General features: G+C 37.8%; 1 protein-coding gene across 4 annotated transcripts in view; it reads right to left on the bottom strand.

Annotated features, from left to right (window-relative positions):
• PCNX2 (pecanex homolog 2 (Drosophila)) overlaps positions 1 to 21,641 on the bottom strand; it is a 150,198-nt gene that overhangs the window by 15,393 nt on the left and 113,164 nt on the right. For 3 of the 4 annotated variants that reach the window (XM_015284401.4, XM_015284402.4, XM_015284403.4), the window contains exons 25-28: positions 20,089 to 20,304; positions 10,047 to 10,300; positions 5,834 to 6,067; positions 3,594 to 3,697 (exon numbers count right to left, since the gene is read on the bottom strand). In XM_015284401.4, the coding sequence (XP_015139887.2) occupies positions 3,594 to 3,697; positions 5,834 to 6,067; positions 10,047 to 10,300; positions 20,089 to 20,304 (808 nt within the window). Of the gene's footprint in view, positions 1 to 3,593; positions 3,698 to 5,833; positions 6,068 to 10,046; positions 10,301 to 10,326; positions 10,667 to 20,088; positions 20,305 to 21,641 lie in introns of those variants that run through there. The other variant, XM_040698282.2, reaches the window with a different exon arrangement.

Raw genomic sequence — 21,641 nt, 5'->3', positions numbered from 1 at the left:
ATAACCTGCACATCTTAGCTCACCTCAAAGAAATGATGATTTATTAAATGATTTTTATATTTTCCCAAATGTGAAACATATCCTAAATATTTATTTATCAGGAGGTCTACTGGCTGAGTAGCGTTATTAAGTATTTTTTCCACGGAGGTACACCAAATCATTTCACTCACATTTGAATAAATGAATGGTAATGTCACGTCATTCTTCAAATTGCATTTTGTGCAGCATGCCTCCTAATGACAGTTTAAGAGAGCACGGGATTTGCATAGCAATGTTCTGCCATCTTAATGAATGCATTTATAGTGCAATCTAGTGTTAATGTTGGGCTTCTGCTGACATTTACATGAACAGGTACACTGAATAATTATTTACATACATTATATAAGTGCATTTAAAACCTTGGCTTACACAGTGACATTTACTGATTAATAGATTAGACAAAATCAGGTGTAAATGAGTCCAAATTGATAGTTTACATACACGATGTAAACTTGAATCTCAATTCTGTAGTGCACAGCTTAGTGTGACATTACCTTTGCATTAGTGCTTTGGCAAAGCAGTTGGATGACTGTCAGTCCTCAAGACACAGCAAGGGCTGGACAGCCCATGTGAAGCTTCCCTCTACCATGCAGTTACCCCAGAGGACAAAATATGAGCCTCAGAGCACAGATAATTGTCTACTTTTCTCACAATGGACTTATCTGAAACTCTTTACCGAATGAGCATGTGGAGAAGAAAATTACAACACCTATCTGACCATTACATCTCAAATTCATCATGAAAGCTCTAGCAACATCATAGGCAAGATGCTTCACAGCCAGAATTACTAAAGTTCCACAAAAAAGTTCAGGGTCATTTGTTATTGCTGACTGAAGTAATCTAAAAAATCATGATACCCTCTCAAGAAAGTGAGCATAAAACCATCACCTAAGGAATGATTCCTCCAGCTTCTGAAGACCCTACGCACTTCCCTCCCATCTGATTTGAAGAGAGATCTACAACAAGCTAAGAGCAGGGGCCAAGAACCAAAAATAATGCTGTAAATTACCCTTTGCAAGAGTTGCTGTCTCTCCACCAAATACAGAGAGGGGAAGGGAGGATCTGCCTTCATTGCCAAAAGTTAATCCTTGGGGATTAACCTCATTGGTGTTGCATGTGTTGGACAAAGTCTTCCTTCCCTTTGCAAGCCATGTATATCTACAACTATCACAGCCTTGCTGACTTCTTTGTGTTTAAATAAGCTGTGGTGACCTCAGTGTAGCAGTAAAGATAACAAGTATGATAAGAGCTGTCCTCTGTGCTGTATTCATTTGAATCTGGGGGATTTTTGTTGATAAAGGTCTTGATGTCTGAGGGTAAAGTACCCACCTTGCTCCTTAGATGATACCTTCTACTACATTGCTGTCGTCAATTGAAATAAATATATAAATTCTTAAAGACAAAAATAAACATCAGTCACCAAAGCCAATGTCATATTTTCTAGCCCTAGCAATTTATAACTCAAATTGTGCTACACAGATTCCTATTTTTTTCCCAATCTTTCTGACAGATGAAAGATACTGAAGGCAACTTACCCAGGTGGGTAAGTGACACAGTTTTTCACAGTGAAACTTTTCTAGGGGAAGCTTTTGTGAAGTAGTGCTGAAAAAGACTGTGAGAACTTTCCATTTATTTCCTTTTATGTTAAAAAGCACATGTTAAAAATACAACAATACAACAATGCCCTGGAACACTTTCTTAATAAAAGAAAACCAGGACTTAATTAAAGATAAAGGATTATATATAATGGATTCGGGAAACAAGGGACAGAACTGTGCAATGCACATAGCTACCACAATTCTTTCCCTTCAACAGACTCTTTCTTTGCAATAAAAATATATTTTTAATGTTGGAATATCCATTGCCCAAAAGAGGAAAACTGATTAGGTTCAACAGTTATGTTTCAGATTTTAAAACGACATGATATAGCTGACTCCTGCAATTAGTAAAATCTTTGCAAATCATTATCCCCAACATTCATACTTTCCAGGCTAAGCTTTTAAAAGTCTCTAATAGCATTACTATCTCTTTGCACAGCTACTAACTGTGTGAGCCAATAAAAGGAGGTGACATTGTTACTGTACCTGTACAACTGCCAAAACACTGTAATGAAGATTTTAAGATCCTGGGGAAAGTGCATGCAGTGTGATGACAGTTTTAGGAAGATTTTGTGGTATTTTTAGTTGCTTTTCTAATGTCACTGTGACATATCTACTGCAGACCCAGATCAAAATCACTTTAATCTTTTCTGTGAAAAAAAACATAAATGCACATCGACTTTTCTATCACGTCCCTATACTCTAAAATTTGGATCATCTGAAAACAGGGCAATATTATTAAACATCACATTAATTTGAATATGTAGAAATTAAGGGAAAATAAACTTAACCCAGGAAAAAAAAAAACCAATAGGGAAAAGCAATATGCAAACACCAGTAGAAAAGAAATGACAACAGCCACTTGAGAAAGCAGTAAGGAGCAGCAAACCAAGAAATAAGCCATATAGGCCATGAACTGACTGAAGAAAGACATGAAAACAGAAGTTACAAACATCTCAGCACATAACAAAGCTAGAATGAATATTTAAAGGACTGATTTCTAACACAAAATACATTCAAATTCACACACGCTGTCTTTGTTTTCTTGTTAATAAGACAAATCCTCCCTAAGGACTTGTTGATGGAACACGAGCTAGCTTTATTCACAGTTTTGTGCCAATGCAGCAAGGTCAGTCAGAGACTGTATATTTACTGAGCTTCTCTACTGTTATTAAATGTCTATGAACAGAGGGAATTCAAATACACCTAATAAGAATCTAAAACTAGGTGAGAAGGTAGACTTCTTTAAAGTGAATATTATTAATAAAATGCTTTATCTATTGTATTATCTACTCAGGCTGAACACTTAAAACAGGACAAAAGATATGTTATAAAATCCAAACAAATTAGTACCTCTGAGTGAAAATGGAACAACCCCTAACAAAAACTTAAGATGCAGAGTATATAAAGATATAAACTTAACCAAGTAATAAAATTCATAAGCCAAATTTTCTAGGAAGAAGTGCTTTGAATGAATGAATGAATGCAAAAGACTGAGAACAGATAAATCTGTGGTCTCAAGAGATGAAAAGATCTGCCTTCCTCAGTCACCAACATGGAGTGGAACAACGACCACAGAAAATAGTTCTGAGGAATACAGCACAGTTACGACTTCTTATTTTTCAGCTAACTGGCAGTCAGATTATATAGCTGTTTATTTCCCATCTGGAGAAAGTCAGTATTTCAGTAGCCGGGCCAGAATCAAGTAAACACCAAACACAGTACATATTCTTTCAGTGCAATATTGCATGGAAAGATGTTTTGTATGGAAGACTGATACTAGTTATTAAGCAAACTATTGAAGTGAAAGAAGTCCAGAAACAGAAGAAAACAAATTACGTTATGTAGGAAACAGACTTTACCTTGATCCAAGTTTCTGCTGAGATTCTACAGTAAGTGAAAAAAGACCAACAGATCTTGGCTTAAAGATCAGAAGCAAAGATACCTAAGACTTACCTGATAGCCATGTTATGAGATGCAGTCCCCAAAGCTCTTCGGCCCAGTATACACAAAGCAAAGGAAAGCGTTACTAGTGGAGAATCCTCATCGCTGTCCAAGTGCTACAAAGGTTTAAAACTTGCATGTTATTCTAAATACAAATAGCATCCTAAAAAACATTTTAATACTGTAAATGATAACATACAATAGAATCTGTCTGTAGCTGGATCTGCACACAAAAGCATTCTTTGCAATTAATAGAACAAGAAGAAAATCATAACAATCAGAGGCCTTCTGCAAAATGGCAGCTTATTTTGCCTGCTGACTAGAAACACAGCATTCCAACCTTAGGTGGTGGGATCTCAAAGGAGGAGATCTCTGTTGCTTTATTTATTGTTGTTTCATTGTTTTTCTTCAGCCATTGCTATAAGACAAAGCACACTGTTTATTGCTGAGAGATGCTGCTATTAGTGGCAGCAAAAGCCCATCCACGAGACAGAGTGTGCACATGAGACCTCCGGACAGATTTCAGGAGAAAAATCTATTCAGAAAACTTCTGGGGAAAAAAACTTCTAGTAAATACCAATATATACATCACAATTACATGCCACTGAGGACATTGACCTCACATTTCAGCAAGTAGTCAAAATATTTCATTTACATTCACTTGCTTTGGAGTGTTTTTCTTACTGAAATTTTCACAAAAAAAATTGCTTACAATCAAGCAGGAGGAAAGACTTCAACAGTCTCTCATGAATCTGAATCTTTAGGAGGGTACATATTATTTCACATCATGCAATGGGTCATTGCTTTGACTCTAAGACCGAAGCTCCTTATAACAGAGGATATAGCTCCTTCTACAAATGATTCTGATTTTCAGGCTGTACAATGAAGTTTTTTAAAAATCTCATCTTATATATGACCTTACCTATATACAAAAGGTGAATTACAAGAAAATAAAATATAAATATGTAAATATATATATTAATAGGAGTGCACACATATGCGTTGGTGCATGCATTTGTTTGCCCTTTTAACTCTAACTTAGAAGAGCTACAATTCTATTGGGTATCTCTAAATCTATTATTCTATTTGAAAGTTACAGCCAGATTGCAAGTCAAAAGTGTCATTTAGCAGAGATTTCCACTGCACCATGGAATTTCTTGTGTCTTGGAAGTTGGGAGCCAAGACCAGGGGACGGGCAAGGAAAGAGATGAAACATTCCCAGCAGGAGAAGATGGTGAGGAAAGCTCAGAGGACAATTCAGTGAAAACAACACCAATGTAGCGATGTGCAGAGGAACTGGTGGAATGCTACTGAAGTGCAGAGTTGCAAAAAAGAACTGAATTGGAGAAGAAATATCATGATTGAGTAATGTTATGCTGTTCAGATGAGGTCAGTGATAGCAAATGGGATGTACAGTCAGTGATCCTGAATGAAAAGTACCCAAATAAGATTGTATGGGGCCAAGAAATATACACTTCTCATTTTTTCCCAATGTCAGCAATAATCAGAAAATTAAACAGAGGAATACGCTTTGTCTGCAACTGTATTCTCCCTCTGGGCTATTTTGAGTATTTCATGGAAATACAGTAGAGCATTTCTGCCAGATGATTGCTGACCACCAGTAATCCTAGCGGCTGAAAGCACATGAATGTGTAGCTGCAAACCTGCCCTTGACCTTTCAGAACTGTACAGTCATTTCACACGCTCTTGTGGTGTAGTTCACATCTGAATCATCAGCTCTCAGGAGTGAGCAATACTAGTTGTTAGTTTGGTATGCACTTCCCTATCATTTGAGGATCGTACCCAAGCATAGGCAAATGTTTGGAAAGAGCAAACAAACATGGACAAATGTTTGGCAAGCGTACCCAAACACAGGCTGTACTGAACAACAGTAATGTCCTGATGGCATTCCCTGAGCACAGCCTGCTCCAGCAGAGCTTCTGCAAGCACTTGTTAAATCCACACTTTCTAGAGATGATAAAATTAACAGTGTTGGAGAGTATGCACAGTATGGAATTGGTTCTGTATTCAAAGACTACAGCTTTGAAGCTTCTTGAGACTCAGATTTTTGCACAAGAGTAGTCTGTAATGTGGCTTTCTTTCCATTTTACAATGCAAAGGTTTTTACTTTATGTTAAACTTAATAGCTTAAATGATATAAATTTTCCTTTATTAATCCTGACTATCCAAGTATCATTTAAATCCTATCTCAGAAATTACAACTACTACTCATGAAAAAAAAGTATGCTTACCTCTGCCCTTTTCCTGGCACAGTACTGAATCCAGTCCAGATAAACACTGCAGAAACTAGCTCTTGTTATTCCTTGGAGACAGGGAACATAATCTTCATCTATGTTAATGTTAAACATTGCAAGGTCACGTTCAATATAATGCCACTTTGCGTACGGCTGCAGCGTCTTTTGGATGGATTCATCTTTTATCCATTCAAGAATTTTGGGAGAGCTTGCTGTAAAGTATATTATACTCTGTTGACAAAATGAGCAAACATTAGTCATTCTGTCTCTGATTAAAGCAGAAATATTTTATGCAGAAAAGAATAAATCAAATAAGACAACACTAGCAACCCATAATGGTACATATTTTTCCTGTTTTTTAGTGCTTGGAATCAGTGCTTCACCAGGCTGTTTAGTTAGATGGCAATAATTGATATCTAAATAGCAGGAAATGGAAGTAGAAGCCATGTATTTAATACCTTAGTGCCTTATAGGAAAATTAATACAAATCAATGGATTGCAATAAAAACAAGGGATTCCCATACTGCAATGTGCAAATTAGGGAATAAAAGTGGGCTTGTAGAGCAGATCACCAAGAAGGTGATACTGACAAACGTTCAGAGAGATTTTGAAAAAACAGCAGTAGCTGGGCACGTGATTAAAGCAGGTTTGTTTTTCCTATGTAGGCTTCCTGCTACCTGAGTATGAAGCTTTTCTAACTCTTCAGCAAAAACATTTCCACACTGATCTAAATCTCATAAAGGTGAGATGTGACAGGTGTGTTCAATACAACCCTGAAACCCCCCATTTTGATTTCTGTTTTTCTCTGCATTTAGTAGCATCACCATTTTTGATATTTTGTCAGTGAGATCAGTAAAGAATAATGAGTTATAAGTGTAATCTTAAAAAGCTGATAAATAATGCAACTGAATTTCCATTTAAAAAGCAAGAAGGAGGAAGAGCACTCACCAGGAATTCTTTGACCAAACAGAGAAATACAAGAAAGCAGTAAGACTCAAATCTCATGCCTGTGCCCGAGTTTCTAAGCTTAAGTTCTAACCAGTGGGTCTGGAACCATTAGAATATTAGTAAGAAAAATCTATCAAGTCCAAATTTAAAGCCTGTTTCCAGAAGAACATGAAACCTAAGGAGAAGTTCCGGTCTGGCAAAGGAAGGTGATAGCAGCTGAGAAGGCACATTACAATGCTTTGTCATTATAATGTTTTGTTTTAATTAAATATATTCATTTAAAATTGGATTCCAAAGTGAACAAGAGATGAACGAACACGACTGAAGATAATGTGGTTCTACTTTACCTATGAAACAGGAATATTATTGAGCAAATAAATGTATAAAATTAAAATATGATGGATTAAAAATGGAAAAAAAAAAAAAAAAGAACAGAAGGACCACCAGCCCTTTTACAAATCCCATATGCCATCCACAGTTTGTCTTTCCAACTGCACAAAAATACACAGGTAAGAGCAAAACTAAGCTCCAAAGGAAAAAGTCAAGATAGAGTAATATAGACTGGGGATGGCGCCTTAACTTTTTGGCATGTGGAGAACAATATGCCATCTTCTAAAAAAGATTCACAAAGAAACAATAGGATCTGAAAACTCTGAGAATGTGGACTTCTGGAATAGTAGAAGACATTTAAACAAGAACATATCAGGAGGAGATAGAAGAGGCACAAGGGAAAAATATCACAGTAGTTGAGCAGGAAATGATTTCAAAATATATGCAAGAGGGCTACAGGAGCTGACCCACTTTATTTGTGGAGAATAAAAATCCCCTTACAAGAAGAAATAAGGGCCCTTCTGGACTGCCAGTGAAACTGCAAATGAAATAAACACAAAGAATATAAAGCTCAATGTAACTCACTCTTTAAAGATCAATATAATAATTATTCATAAAGCATAGAAGTGAAACAAAGCATACTTTTCTTCACTGATCTTCAAAATACAGTTGGCTTTTCTTATTATTCTCACCTGTGTTTCCAAAGAGGCAAATTCAGCTGGGAAAATAATCACACTGGCAATCAGACACTGAAACAGCAGAACTACTGCCACCTAATTAAATTCTGCTCTCAGTAGCTCTTCCTGGATATGTTTTGTGCATGAGTACATGCTCAGCTAAATGACAATTCAGAAATAATACAGCAAATGCTTACAATATTGTAAGCTACGAAGTACAAACTAGAAGCTCTCCAAGCACTCGGTGTGATGGAGATGCAGTTACTGCTGATGCTCAAGTCTGTGGGTTTTCTGAGTTAATGATTTGTCTTACTCGAATACTGTATTAACAAGACGTCTTATAATTACCTTCCTACTCCATTAAAAGCAAAGTGTCAGGGGTTTAAAATGTTCACAGCAGAATTGCCCAGGGTCTTCACAGCTCAAGATTCCTCCTTAAGAGGGAGCTGGGGAAGGAGTGAATTCTCACCTCTCTTTCTGGTATCATATGTTTATCCAAAGGTTAAGTTTTAGCTGCACTAAATACAGAGCATGACAGCTTATCTGATACAAAACATAATCTTCTCATCTTCCTAGGCTGTACTAAGGATTTTATCAAATCTTATCAAAGCCTCTGTTTATGGAAGAAATGAATAATTTGAAGAATAGGAGAAAAAAAATCTCCTTAAAAGTTTTCTGGGGAGTGCCATTCTGAGGGAGAACTCTACTGAAACCAAGGGAGATCAGGCACAGGCTAAAAACTAAGCTGACAACAGGTTATTATCACCCCTTGTTCATCCTTCCCTAAGAAAGGAAGTAGATTAAAAGACTGGAGCCTTTCTAAGGATGAAGATCTGTAAAAACAGTCTAACAGTGTTGGCTCGACAAAATCAATACAAAAAAGATTAGATTTGGACACCTTGAAAGTCACAGATGGTGAACATCACAAAATCTGTACCCAGGGGATGTGGAGCCACAGCATATTTCAGAAGCACAGAGTTCATTTAACCCTTTCACTCAAGGCAGAATCAATTTTATTAGTATTGTGAGGGACAGAACTTTGCCTAAGCAACCTTTTCTATGTCAGCTGCTTCTCAAGTATTTCTGGACTAGAAGGTTTAAACCACCTTCAAGTTAACTTCCTATGTGACTGCTTCAAATTTTCCACAGTCATCTTGTTTCGGCTGACTTTCAGGGATGAAAAGGCTCCTGTTTAAAAAGCACTATTTTTTGTTACTTTAAACTAATGAGCTGCTGATTTGATTCCATCATAGGCTGGGATGATTTTCAGTCTCATATGCCATCAAAATCTGAATCATATCAATTTGCATCACTTTAAATTCAGACTGCCTTTTAAAGTCAATTGAAGCAACTGTAGCAATATATCAACTTCAGATTAAAGAAGCCTTTTTGTTTGTCTGTTTACTTTAGGTACAGTCCCTACAAATAATTGAATTAAATTTTTAGAATGTTTTTTTTTTCCTGTGGCTAAAATGAAATAAGCATGTTTACAGGCAATTTTCTTTTTAAATACTTAAATCAGTTTAGTTACTGGGCCTTGATGTCTGTAAAATTATTTATGAAACCCCAGCCTCTGTTTTACAGAGCAATCAACTGCATGACCAAAGCACATTCGTGAGGCAATTATCCTGTTTTTACTGCACTGGGTCACTTGCATATAAAGGTGATTAATTTATTTACAGCAGGTCTCTCTCTATGGTTGACAGGAGTTTTAAAATTGCAGAGATGTAGATAGGAAGGAGATGTCAGAGATGGTTGGGAGCTTTGGTAATGGCCTAATGGCAGTACTAGTGGCATAAAAGGCAGCATTTTGCTTTTGTTGCTTCAGCAGAAGACAGTGTTGCACAGGAATTTCTTCACTTGCTGGGTTAGAAATGGTTTGGCTTTTCTGACAAACTAATATCTGTGTGGTCATTGTGATCTTAATAACACTGCAAATACAAAAAAACAAACTGTCACTGAAGCTTTGCTTTATAAGAATGCTTCCTCTTCCTCTATCAGGAAAGGAAGCTAACTCACCTTGACTTCTGCTTAAGCATGCCTGCAACTTCCTGTACTAAGTGTACCTGGTCAGAGTCATATGTAGCAAAGGGAGACATGAGTTAATTATCCCTACCTAATAATGAGCCAGTCTGACTGCCCGTAGTGTGAAGCAATAAATGTAAAGCCAGTTACTTCAAATACTACTCCTAGCAGCCGGCCATCATTTTTAACAAACCCACTTAGGAATAAGTCCATTTTAGCCAAGAGTTTACCTTTATATAGTATCTGATAAGAATTCTCCGCAGATCAAACACTTGCAACATCGTTGCAGCATTGTTATCAATGATGCTATATCCTTCGAGGATGTACTGCGTTCGTGTTATTTCCCACGTCAGCCATCGGAGGTTAAAGGCTGCATTACATGATAACAAGTGAGGCAAGTGTCCTGGCTTACAGCAGCAGCAGCCTTCGTCGTCTTCATCTCCTTCTGTTATAGCCTCCACTTCTCTCTGCTGGCAATATGTCCCTTGGCAGTGAGGAAGAGAGAGAATGCTGATAGTTATTGTGGGGTGGGGGAAACAAAGGACATCTGACTGGAGAAAGTATAGTTGAAGGGTCTATGCATTTACTAAAAATCTAATAGAAAGAACTGCAGCAACAAATTAGATGTGTAAATCAATTCATGTGCAGTAGAAAATGAAGCGCTGTCCATCATTTACTTACTACCACCTATAACAGCCTAAAAGGCTCGAAATAATATGCTACGCATTTGGTTCTGAGCTGAGCTGCAGGCCATCGCTTCTGCCTCAATAAAAACTCACCAGGAAGCAACAATAAAGATTCTTGCTCCATCAGGCATAGTAAGCAAATTGATCCAAGTCCCAGTCTGTTTCTTCAAATAACATAAAAGATACAAACAAAGATTTTACAGTCTGTCAGAGAACTTATAAAATCTGTGTTAGAGCAAACTATCTTGGAAAGCATGCTCCAAAAATAACATGCAACTGGTTGTTCTCTCTCCCGCTGGAATAAAAGCTACACCAGATCAAATGTTTCTAATGAATAGCACTAGTGGCAGTATATCATGAGGACAGAACAGCTCTCTAATTACCCAATTACATAGGCTTTAGATCAAAATAGAGTAAAGACTTCTGAAAAAGTCATCTTAACTTAAAAAGAAGTTATGAGGAAGATGCAGAAACAATATTTCTGCTTTGCAGACTGCATTTCCAAACCCTGCTGCGCACACCTGATCGCCAACCTGAGCCCATCAGGTTTTGAAACCCGTGAAAGTGGTATCAAAACCATGTTGGACACTACAAATCAAAAACAGAGGTGGACACCCATGTGTTTCCCACAAAGTTGTCAAGAACTTGAGCTATACGTTCTTGATGTATGGACCCACTTAAAATTTACACTTTGTGGGCTATTGCAGAGCTTGCTCTCCCCTGAAGTTCTCCATAAACCATCACTCAAGGCCACGCAAGATACACATATGTCTCACATATGCTTTTTGCTAGTGGTTCAGTGTCACCCCATGAGAAAGCTGGCTCAGTCATTCCAGATAGTCTCAACAGGAGAGAAAGGTGCAAGACACTGTACTGCAGTTTCTGGAGGGGAACGCTCTCTGTTAAAGCTTCAGCTGGAATCAAAGACACAACATTTACCAGCAGGCTCTCATCTCTCCTTATACGTTCCTTAACAAGTGTGTCTCTCACATAACAATTCAAGTTTGCATCCCTGGTACCGCTCACCTTTCATTTTTGGGTGAAGTATGGTATGGGATACACATTTAACATATCAGCAAACACACTTCAGAGCACATTTTGTGTTCTCATAGTCAAAAATAGCAAGAAAACCACATTGTTTCAAACACATCCTCTCTCTGAGAATTTTATTACTAGAAACTACATAAATAAAAGTAAGCAACATCTATGAAACCCCCCGCTAGGACCAATAAACCTGTTCTGTCATGCCAGTTTAAACAAGAGAAGAATATGGATATGTTTATAAGTGAAAACTTACACTGTGTAACCAATGTTGTTCACACACTGATGTGTTCCCCCTTTGACTTCAAGGGTATACAATTATAACAAATTATTAAATATGTTAAGTAACCTAAACATAAACATCTTTTCATCCAAGACTGCCACAGAGTACAAAATGTGACCTATCAAGCTGATATTTCAATGGACATGAATGGAACCGTTTCTGCTTCATATTTCACAGATTTCTACATGAATTAATGCTTAATGCTTAGCAGCAAAAAAGCAGCAACTGCTCAGGGTCACTGGATGCTTTTCTGAAGTCAAAAGACATTGTATTCAAAGTGAAGTAGGGAAAGGCACATCCCTCTGTACATAGGCTGAAAAGGGTAAAACAACTACTCCACACTAATGCTCTCACTGTTGTCTATTCTTTGAAAAGTTGAAGGTCTTACAGAATTACGTTGAATTTAAGAGATCAGTCCTTACCTCACGTGCTAAATTAAATATTGCCAGGTGTTTATAAGGGGCAAAAAACACAAACCTAATAAAGCACTGCCGCTAATCTTACAACTAGTGGAGTTAAAAGATGAGTTTGCTTTGTTTCTACTCTTAAATTCATTCTTCTATTTTGTATACAAATATCACATTTCATTCCTATCAGATGCTGGCTATGTTTTAAGATGTTCTCTATATCACCCGTGTTAATAAATACCTTATGTTATTACTGGAGACTCTGTAATTACTAGTTTTCTTAAGACATTTATTTTGTTAAACATAGGACCAAAAGAGGCAATGACTGGAGAATTCATGGGGCCTTCAGTGTTTGAGAGAAGCTGTCACCACATGTACAGCAAATAAGAGAAGCAGCCAGAACAATTATTTGCTTTCTCAGCTAATTCAACAAGTAAAAATAAAAAATAAAAATCTCCAAGTCACCTATAGTAGGTAATTTCAATCAGTGAAACTTAAAATAATACTACAGTAAACACAATCAACTTCGAACTTGGGAGGACAGAGACATTCTATCTGGGACCGTATTATTACGAATGAACTCCTGGGTTTGCTCCCAGAGTATGTGGTCATTTCACAAATTAATTTAAATGAATGAAATCAGGTTTGTGCTCGGTCAACATCTGGCAAACACACCCTTGCTTAACAGTGGCTGTCTGATGGACTCGGATACTTTGGGGATTTGGTGTCTGCATTGCTTGGAGAGCCTCTGCTTTAAAAGTGTGAGTTCGGGCACGGCCAGTGCTCTGCCATAATAACAAACCCCAGTTTTGTGTCCTTGGTCCCAATTCACCTGCTGATTAATATTTCCAAGCACCATCTAGTAAAGAGACTCAAGTTTGTGAAGACAATAGGTAGATCTGATGCTCAAGCACATGCTGGTTCCCCTCATTTCTTGCAATCAGTTCCAAAGAGAATGCCAAAGAGAAATTTTCTCTCGCCCTTAAATGAATCTTGCTTTAGGCCATTAATGCACTGGCTGGACTTTGATGCCACTAACTTTCATGTCACTGATAAATCTCATTTTACAGCTGCATCAATCCTTTTTGCTTCTTTACTTGAGATTGTACACACTGGTACCACTAAGACTAAGAGCATGTGCTCAGTTTTATGCAGAGTCAAAAGGGACAAGTCACAGACAATGAGATTAAGCATTAATGTACATCTTTTACAGAACAGTGATGCTAAACTTTCATATATGTGTTACAAGCTGATGATTAAAATGTCAATTTTATATTGCTTCTCCAAAAATTAGCAAGTTCGAGCAATTCTAAGAGAATTATTCATAAAATTAAAGAGCAGGGAGCAGAACGTGCACTTCAGTTATGCAATATAATTAAGTGTAGTACCATTAAACATTAAAATACAGGAAAATGTTTTCACTGGTAATTAGTCACTTTAAAATCTGAAGTAGAAAGAAAGAAAATAAGCTTTCTCACTTTGCTCAAGCTTAGTGATTCACGGTGACCCTTGTAGTACAGATGAGACTGATTCATTTGTAAGATATGTAACGCTGGATGGTTGCCAAAGATTCGTCAATGCAAGAACATGCACCAGATCAACAAAGCAAGGTCAATCTACGTGAGCTCAGGAGAAAACCAGTGCGAGAACTTGAAACTCTTTTTCCTGACACATCAGGACCTGAGGACTGACTTGTGCTCTGCCAGAATGATCTGACCTAAATGGAAATGAGAACACTGAGACTGAAGGCTGCAATCTTACTTCAAGAGTATTCAGAAAACACACCTCAACTAATAACCACCTAGCCCTCTAGAATTTAAGGCTGAAATCAAGATATGCTTAGTAATTTAATTTTGATAACCCAGTGAGTGAAAGGAAAAGTATTTTTCAGTTCTGTGGGACCCGAAAGAGAATCCTGTAAGACAACATCTAGAAGCAGCTTTATAAGTCTTTTCTGCTCAGTATAGCAAGTGGTACGTTATCACCGAGAAGCAGCATGAAGAGTATAATTAGACATCTTCTCCCGAAATAAGCCTCATATATAGCTCTAGAAACAAGGGAAGACAAATACTTCACAAAGGACTGAACTGAGCTTCTAAATGGAAACTCATGAATCCCAGGACTGGATGTGTTCTGAAGAATAGTGCCTGTTTTGACATCTTCCAGCCCTTTTCCTTGTAGAATTGGGATTGTGAATAATAACCTGTAAGCTGTGATAGCCTCAGGCTGCTTCAAAGAAAAATCTCAGGACTTAAAAACAAAACAAAACTGAAACAATACTAATTTTTCAAACATCAAATCTATTAACTATAAAACTGTGATTCATTTTTCATCAGTTTCAGATGCTTACATGCCTGAAAAATAATTCATTTTCCAAAGTAAACAGTCCAATAGCAGACATCACATCTCCTCAAAAACTGAGCCATGCTGTAAAACCCCAGGTGAAAGAAAGCATTCTCAAAGGACGTTGGTTGTTAAACTTACAGCTACCAAACACAAGAACCTCTCACATTACTTCTTTTGGAGCATAATGCAGTGCAATATTTTGTTTCCAACAAATACTTATTTTCAATAAAAAGGTTACTGAGCATCTAACAGCATTTCCTTTCCTTCCAGAAGTTTGCCCCAGTACAGCCATACATACATACAAAATTGTGAGGGAGGAAAGGAAAAAAAGGCATCAAATATTTATTCTAGTCCACATTACAGAGACTAAAGCATTCTATTTGAAATGCATAGAAACATACACTGCTGGGGCATCACTGAACACCTAGAAAGGCTTCTGTACTGCAGATTTCCTGCATTCAACATCACATCTTTCCTGGTTTATGTCTTTTTCAATTAAAGCATTGTGATTAAAGCAAAGAAATCTCTTTGCAGCCTTTCTGTTTGTGCCCATTATACTTCTGAGCCTTTGTTCTTTTCTGCAAACAATGTGCATTCTGTTCTTTTAACCTTCTCTTGAAAGAGATGTGTTAAAAATGGCTGCTTTCTCTGAACTTGCTGTGTTTTTTCAGTATCTTTTGATGGTTTTGTGCATACAATGAACGTACTTCAAGCATGATTTCAGCAAAGACATGAAAGTGGGCACTTTTACTTCCCAACAGTGTGACGTGATCTGTAAAAGTAAAAAGTGAATATTGCAATCTTTAAATAAAGAATGACTCCTGCTAGTGCTACGGAGCTTTCAGACACAGAAATCAAATGTAATGCACTCGCTACTGTAATAAAACTATACAGTATATATATATGCTGCCAAAATGAGTAACTGTCCTTATTTCTTAGAAATCATTACTGTGCCTAAAGCATATACCCTGAACCGGCTGCATTCATACACCATTTTGCGTGCAAAATAAACTAGCTAACACGGCAAAAGCCCCACAGGCGATCCCGTCCTGCTGTCACAGCTGCTTGCCACTAAGTACAATTACATCCGTGCTTGCTCTGTGCTTCTTTCCTTGGTTCATCTAATGAAGTTCCAAGCGAAGCGTGAATACTGCACGTGCAACATTCAGCAAGAAAATCACAGCACAGATTTAGAAGTTAATTACATGATTGAAGAATACTGGGAATGAGCTAGAAAACAGCTCCTCAAGAAATCAGCATTACCATCCATACGTAATTTCTGCACGCACTACACCTAACTGGATGGTCTCCAACAGTCATTTTGTTGAGGCACAGACTAAACAGGAAAATATTTTAAGTCCTCCTCATTCTACAGAGAACCTGTGGGTGGTAGATACTTTGACATTCTTTCTGCTTGTTCCCCGATTGTGGGTTCTCCCCTGTCCTTTCCTTTCAAATTAAAAGATACATTACATATTTCTTCTGGCAGGTTGCTTTTAGCATACCACTGTAGTCTAGCACAGACAGTACAGCTAAGTTACTGAAGGGCTTGAGTCACTCACAGCGATGTGCAAATACCTGTAAATTTACACCTAGCCTGAGCTCATCCGTACCTTCTCCATTTTTGATAGAGGAGATGGGCATCTCAGCTTTACACACAGGATAAATGGCACAATGGAGGCACATCCCCTCTTTGTCATCAGAAAAGAGAGTGAAAAACTAATTCATACAAGGTATGTTATTTGAACAGGGCTAAAGACGGTTGAGGGGAACCCCAGAGTTGCCAACTCTTTTATTTCAGTTTGCTCAATCTGTATCTTCTTACCCTTACTGCAAAGATGCTTTTCATTTAACAGCCGAGACACATGTGCTTTGATTACATACGGTTAGAAAGGAATCTCGATTGGTCATTTTACAGTGCCAACTCTTAATGAAGCTGGATATAAATAGAGGAGGCAGTTTTTCCTGCTCCTGGTATGCTTGAATGCAGAAGACACTGTGACCTCTTTGGGCACTGCAGCACTGCTGGCACAGCTTTTCACCCACAATGACAAATGCAGGAAAATCCAGAGCTCCTCAATGTAAATACTGATTTTGGCTTACTCGGAAAACAGTCACGAGCACAGAGAACCTTGTTATGATTCATTCATTTCCCAGGCAAATGTAGACTTCCTATTTAAGGAGATTGGATTTTTAGGGCCCTCAATTAAGATTACATGTTTGAAACTGAAGTGAAGCCAAAGCTCAAAAATTACAGACTTTGAGTTCTTTCTCTTCCCCATTTTTTTCTTCTTTGTGGGAAACCATTCATTACAATGAATGAAGTCAGGGTCCTATGTGAAATTCAGCATATGACCAGACAACTAAAAATAGGAATGTGAGATGCACAAAGAGCTGAGGGCAGCCCTTGAAACAGCCCCTGACCTGTCCCCTTAGGCAGCTTCTGCCTTCACATCAGGCCTTCTGCCTCCTTTTACTCAGACTGTTTCTTCTACATGGATCCCTGCATCTGGGCAACTTTATTTAATGCCCTAGCCCCAACAGAGCAGCCTGGTTCCTTGCCAATACAAGGATGTAGCCTGTTACACAACAGGCATGGTGCTGTAGTATGACTTATCTAAAGCAAACCAGGCCTCATGAGCTACCCAGAGATACAAGCTACACTCTGATGTCAACAGGCCACCTGAGCAAGTCTCCACCAGGCACACAGCAGACATTTGGTCTGGAGTTCACAAAACTTTTGTCACAGTCTGCATCAGGAAGATCCATCTTATCCAGCTCATGCCTGGCTCTCCTCTGGGCTCATCTGTTTCTCCTTAAACAGGCTGGAAACTCTTGTGCTTTCTCTGACATCTATTCTGCATAGTCCAGAGGGATTTACTCTTACATGGCCAACACCACACATTTAAGTTGTTCTCTCCTCAGGTATGTTCTGTTACTTGGTACACATAGGCTTTTCCACTCTAGGCCCAACAATGTAACCCAATAAATACACCCTCTTTTCTCTTCCCAATGCATCTCCTGTACGCAGAGAAAATATTAGGTGAAATGTTAGGAAAAAAACGGTAAAGAAATCATCCAGTATGTATCCTATGAGGACACAAACTAATCATACATCTTCTTTCACAGTCTAGGTGAGACTCTCATTCCCATTTTTCCCTCTCCTCTCTTCCTCCTTCAGTAATTTGTTTATGCTTTCCTGGTTCATGTTTTGCTGCTGCTATGTTGGTCCCATTCATAGGGACTTCTGAACACTCAGATGAGTGCTCCTTCAAAGGCTGCTGATCTCCTGAAGAACACAAGAGAGAATGGGGAAGGAGACAGCTATGACTGGAACTCAGCTGGCTCTAGAAGACACATAAGAGGCTGTGGTCCAGGCTGAACTTAAAGACCTGTTGCAGACAGCAGACATATTAAAGCTGCTCACAAATAAAGACAGTATTAGGCAATTGGCATGGAAACATCAATTTCCAGACCCATTTGCTTGCAGAGACTAATTTTAGGAAATATGAAGATGCCTAGACAGGTGGCACTACAATTTTTGAGCTTTGCTCTCAGGTTCAGATGCAAAACGGTTCTCACCTGGTAGTGAACCAACCTGCTTCAAAATCATATTCCTCCCCAGTCACTTTGCAACAAAACTATCTAGTTACTCAGTACTCAACTTCCAACACTTTAAGCCTGCCTTCTAGGCCCCTGATCTTTTTATACAGACAGAATGTGGTTTGAGTACCCTCTCATATTTTTCACTGGTCCTTGCAAGGTTTACTTTTCTTGAAAGGCACAGGGGTGGCGTTGATGGAAAGGTACTCAGCAGAAGGTGACAAAGAAAAAAAAACCTTGCAGTTTAAACATGAAAAACTTCTTTCTTTTATTTGTTTCAAATTCTGCAATGAACTATTTTAACAGAAGAGCAAAGATAATTTGGTAAAATCAGGATGGAAGATTATGGAAACATGTATGGTCCTGTTCACTCAAAATTCCAAAAAAGTAAACACAACGTCAACAGCTGGTAAGATACATCACTTTGCAGACATACATAAATCCATCCTGGAAGTTAATTTTATTTTCAGATCTCCAGAAATGCAACATATTCTGGCTTCACAAACTTTCCATAAAGAACTGTACTGTGAGCAACCCAAGAGGCACGAAAAATAACAGACTGACTAAAACTGTCCTAAGGAACAACAACAACAACAACAAAAACCAACACCAAAACCAACAACAATTATCTCAGAGATTTATCAGCCTGTGAAATCAGCAGTATTACAACTGAGAGATTTGAACTGCCACAGCATTTAACTATTCTTTAAGAGCAACATAGATCTGCATTTGTCTTGCCTGGACACGAAAGAAATAACAGCAAATTCCAAATCTACGGAAAAAAAAAATCTTTCCACCTGTGGCCTCTATAAAATATTAACTTCAGTACCTATCTGTAACAGATGAGCACCACTGCATACCTTGGGGGCACAAAAGAAGATAATTCTTGCACAGATGTCTTTGAAGTTGAAGAAAGCCACAGACACGCATACATCACCATCATTACAAACAACAAGGGATTACAAGGCTGATAAACAAATTCTTTCTCTTCCTTTCCAAATGTTTTTTTCTTACAATTTGCATCTGTACTGAACTGGTATCTCACCAGCTACAACACCACATTCTTTCAGTTTTTTACTGTTTTCCACAAAGCTTTTCTTGAAATAGAGGAATGTTATCTTCCTCCCCAGTATACAGAAAGGAAAGTGAGCATCAAGTGCATACCACAACCTGCTCAACATCCTACAGGCAGTGTGTTGCAGAGTCAAGACCTGGGCCCACATGCTATTTCCTATGTCCCATTCTAATTGCATTCGAAGAGCCAGTCCGTCTCCTGTTTTCTCATATGCAACCTTGATGAAAAGTTGCCTTGATTATACACCCCACTACATGTTGTCCATTAGTTGCTCAATTCCTGTGCCTGAGAAGCTGTTTATTCCAGGATTTCACAACTCCAAGCATCTGCAGTTGCAAAGTGATATCTTTGAAAGGCTACAAACCCAAGCAACAACCACAGCCAAGGTGTACAGCATGAAGAGAATTTAAAAATTGTTGAAAGACCTTGTGGATTTGCTTTCCTTTTTCTCCCCACTTCATTAAAAGAATAACAGCAATAGCAATTTAATAGCAATTCCAATTCTTGTGGTTATGGAGAGAGAAAAATAATTAGAATACATGCCTAAGCGTAACCTGAAAGATCAGTGAACCAAAGAAATAATACATTTTGTTTCTGAATGTCTCATGGTATTGCAGAATACGAGTACAAATTTCTTAACATTCAAGTTTCAAAAATCTATAATTCAAATAATGATAAAAAGAAATGTTTTTAAACAGAAATATCAATTAAAAAAAAAAAACGGCAGGAGGGAATGTTAAAATCTATGTTAAGATCTACTATAGATTTGTGACAGGTTACAAAGAAACACAGACAGTTTCTGCTGTTACTTAAATCATCAGGAATCCTTACCTCGAAATTCCAGCCCTCTGAGCTGAAAGGTGACGAGCCCATTACCAATCTCGATCAAGTGCACAAATGCATTTAAATAATCCGATGCTAGAATAAAACAGTCTCCTGTGTTGTAGTTTCCCCAGCGGCCCAGAATCAAATCTCCACAAAGCGACTCCTGCAGCGATCTTGTCAAATGCTCATAAAAAATTGAGTTGAGATTATTGTCATCGTTTCCTGAAATCAGAGCAGCAGGTATTTGTAAAACAAAACAAGACAAACAAATACATAAACTAAGCCATTCTGCATAAAACCATATACTCTTTTTCACTCCTGCATCAGGCCTCTTCCTCTGGCTAGGTGATATCTTCCTGATGACAGTTTACATGAACTGCACTTGCTAAGTGGCTTTTTGTCCCTTTGAGAATCGGGCCTGAAACTTTTGCTTAATACGAACAATATTGTAAATCTAACAACAAATTAGTGATAACAGAGATTAGGCTGAACTGAATTACCTTCTTTGTGTTTTACAGTATCAAGAGTTTCTCAGTTCCACCTACAGACTCTGCTACGCTAAGTTAAAGTCTATCTACTAGTCTTAATTTTTTTGAAACCAGAAATCATGATTAAGTACTTAAGCTTAAATCTAAAGATTATTTCTGAGACTTTCACTAGCTAAATAATTTGTCACACATTTTCCACTAATTTTGCTAGGAGTTACTTCTTTTCATCCTCTGGGAGTTTTTCAAGGCTTTGTCTATGGCGTATCCTTTGAGTAATTAAGATGAGGACACGTAAACGTGTATTCAGTATATTGGAAAAGAATGAAACAAAGTTCATTCAACACAAGAATTGCTACTGCTCAGTTTAAAGATAGGATCAGCTGTCCATTTACACACTGCCTGGATCAACTGTCCATTAAGGTTGGAAAAGACCTCTAAGATACAAGAATATATATATAGATATGTATGTACAAGTACATATGGATATTTATGTATGTCCATATTTAGGAGGAAAAAAAGACATCAGGCTATAATTTCCCCTACAAATTCTCCTCAGTATAGGAAAAAGAGTGGGCAGATTACTACACAGCATTTCATCACCATGGCCATTATGCATCCAGCCCTGGTACAGTACATACAGACACACAGGTGTGTGTGTATGTTTGTACAGACATACTCAGCTAGATATTTTCTGGAGTACAATTATCAAAAATAATTTTTAAAGCCCACACAAAAGGAATGCTTTACTTGAGCTGTGCTTTTAAAAACATAATCAATGTGTGTAATTAGCATGTATACTAATGCTAAGGGTTATTGTTATCAGAAGACAGAATGGCCTTCAGAAACATCTTAACACTTTGTCTTAAATTAACAAATATGAAAGAGCATTATATATGCCTTGAACTGATAACACTCCTCTTGTTCTCACAGACATCCTGGATTACACCAATTTCTGCTTCAAGATGTGTATTTGTTCGTGCTGCTAAGGGATAAGCATTAAAGGGGAGGATGGGGGGGGAGGGTTGAAAACACAGCAATAATCACAAGGTAAACTTATACCACCACAATACA

The sequence above is a fragment of the Gallus gallus genome, chromosome 3 (assembly GCF_016699485.2).
Source record: "Gallus gallus isolate bGalGal1 chromosome 3, bGalGal1.mat.broiler.GRCg7b, whole genome shotgun sequence".
Lineage (NCBI taxonomy): Eukaryota > Metazoa > Chordata > Aves > Galliformes > Phasianidae > Gallus > Gallus gallus.
Note: the sequence above shows the minus strand (reverse complement) of the source record. Positions and strands in the feature narration are given on the sequence as shown.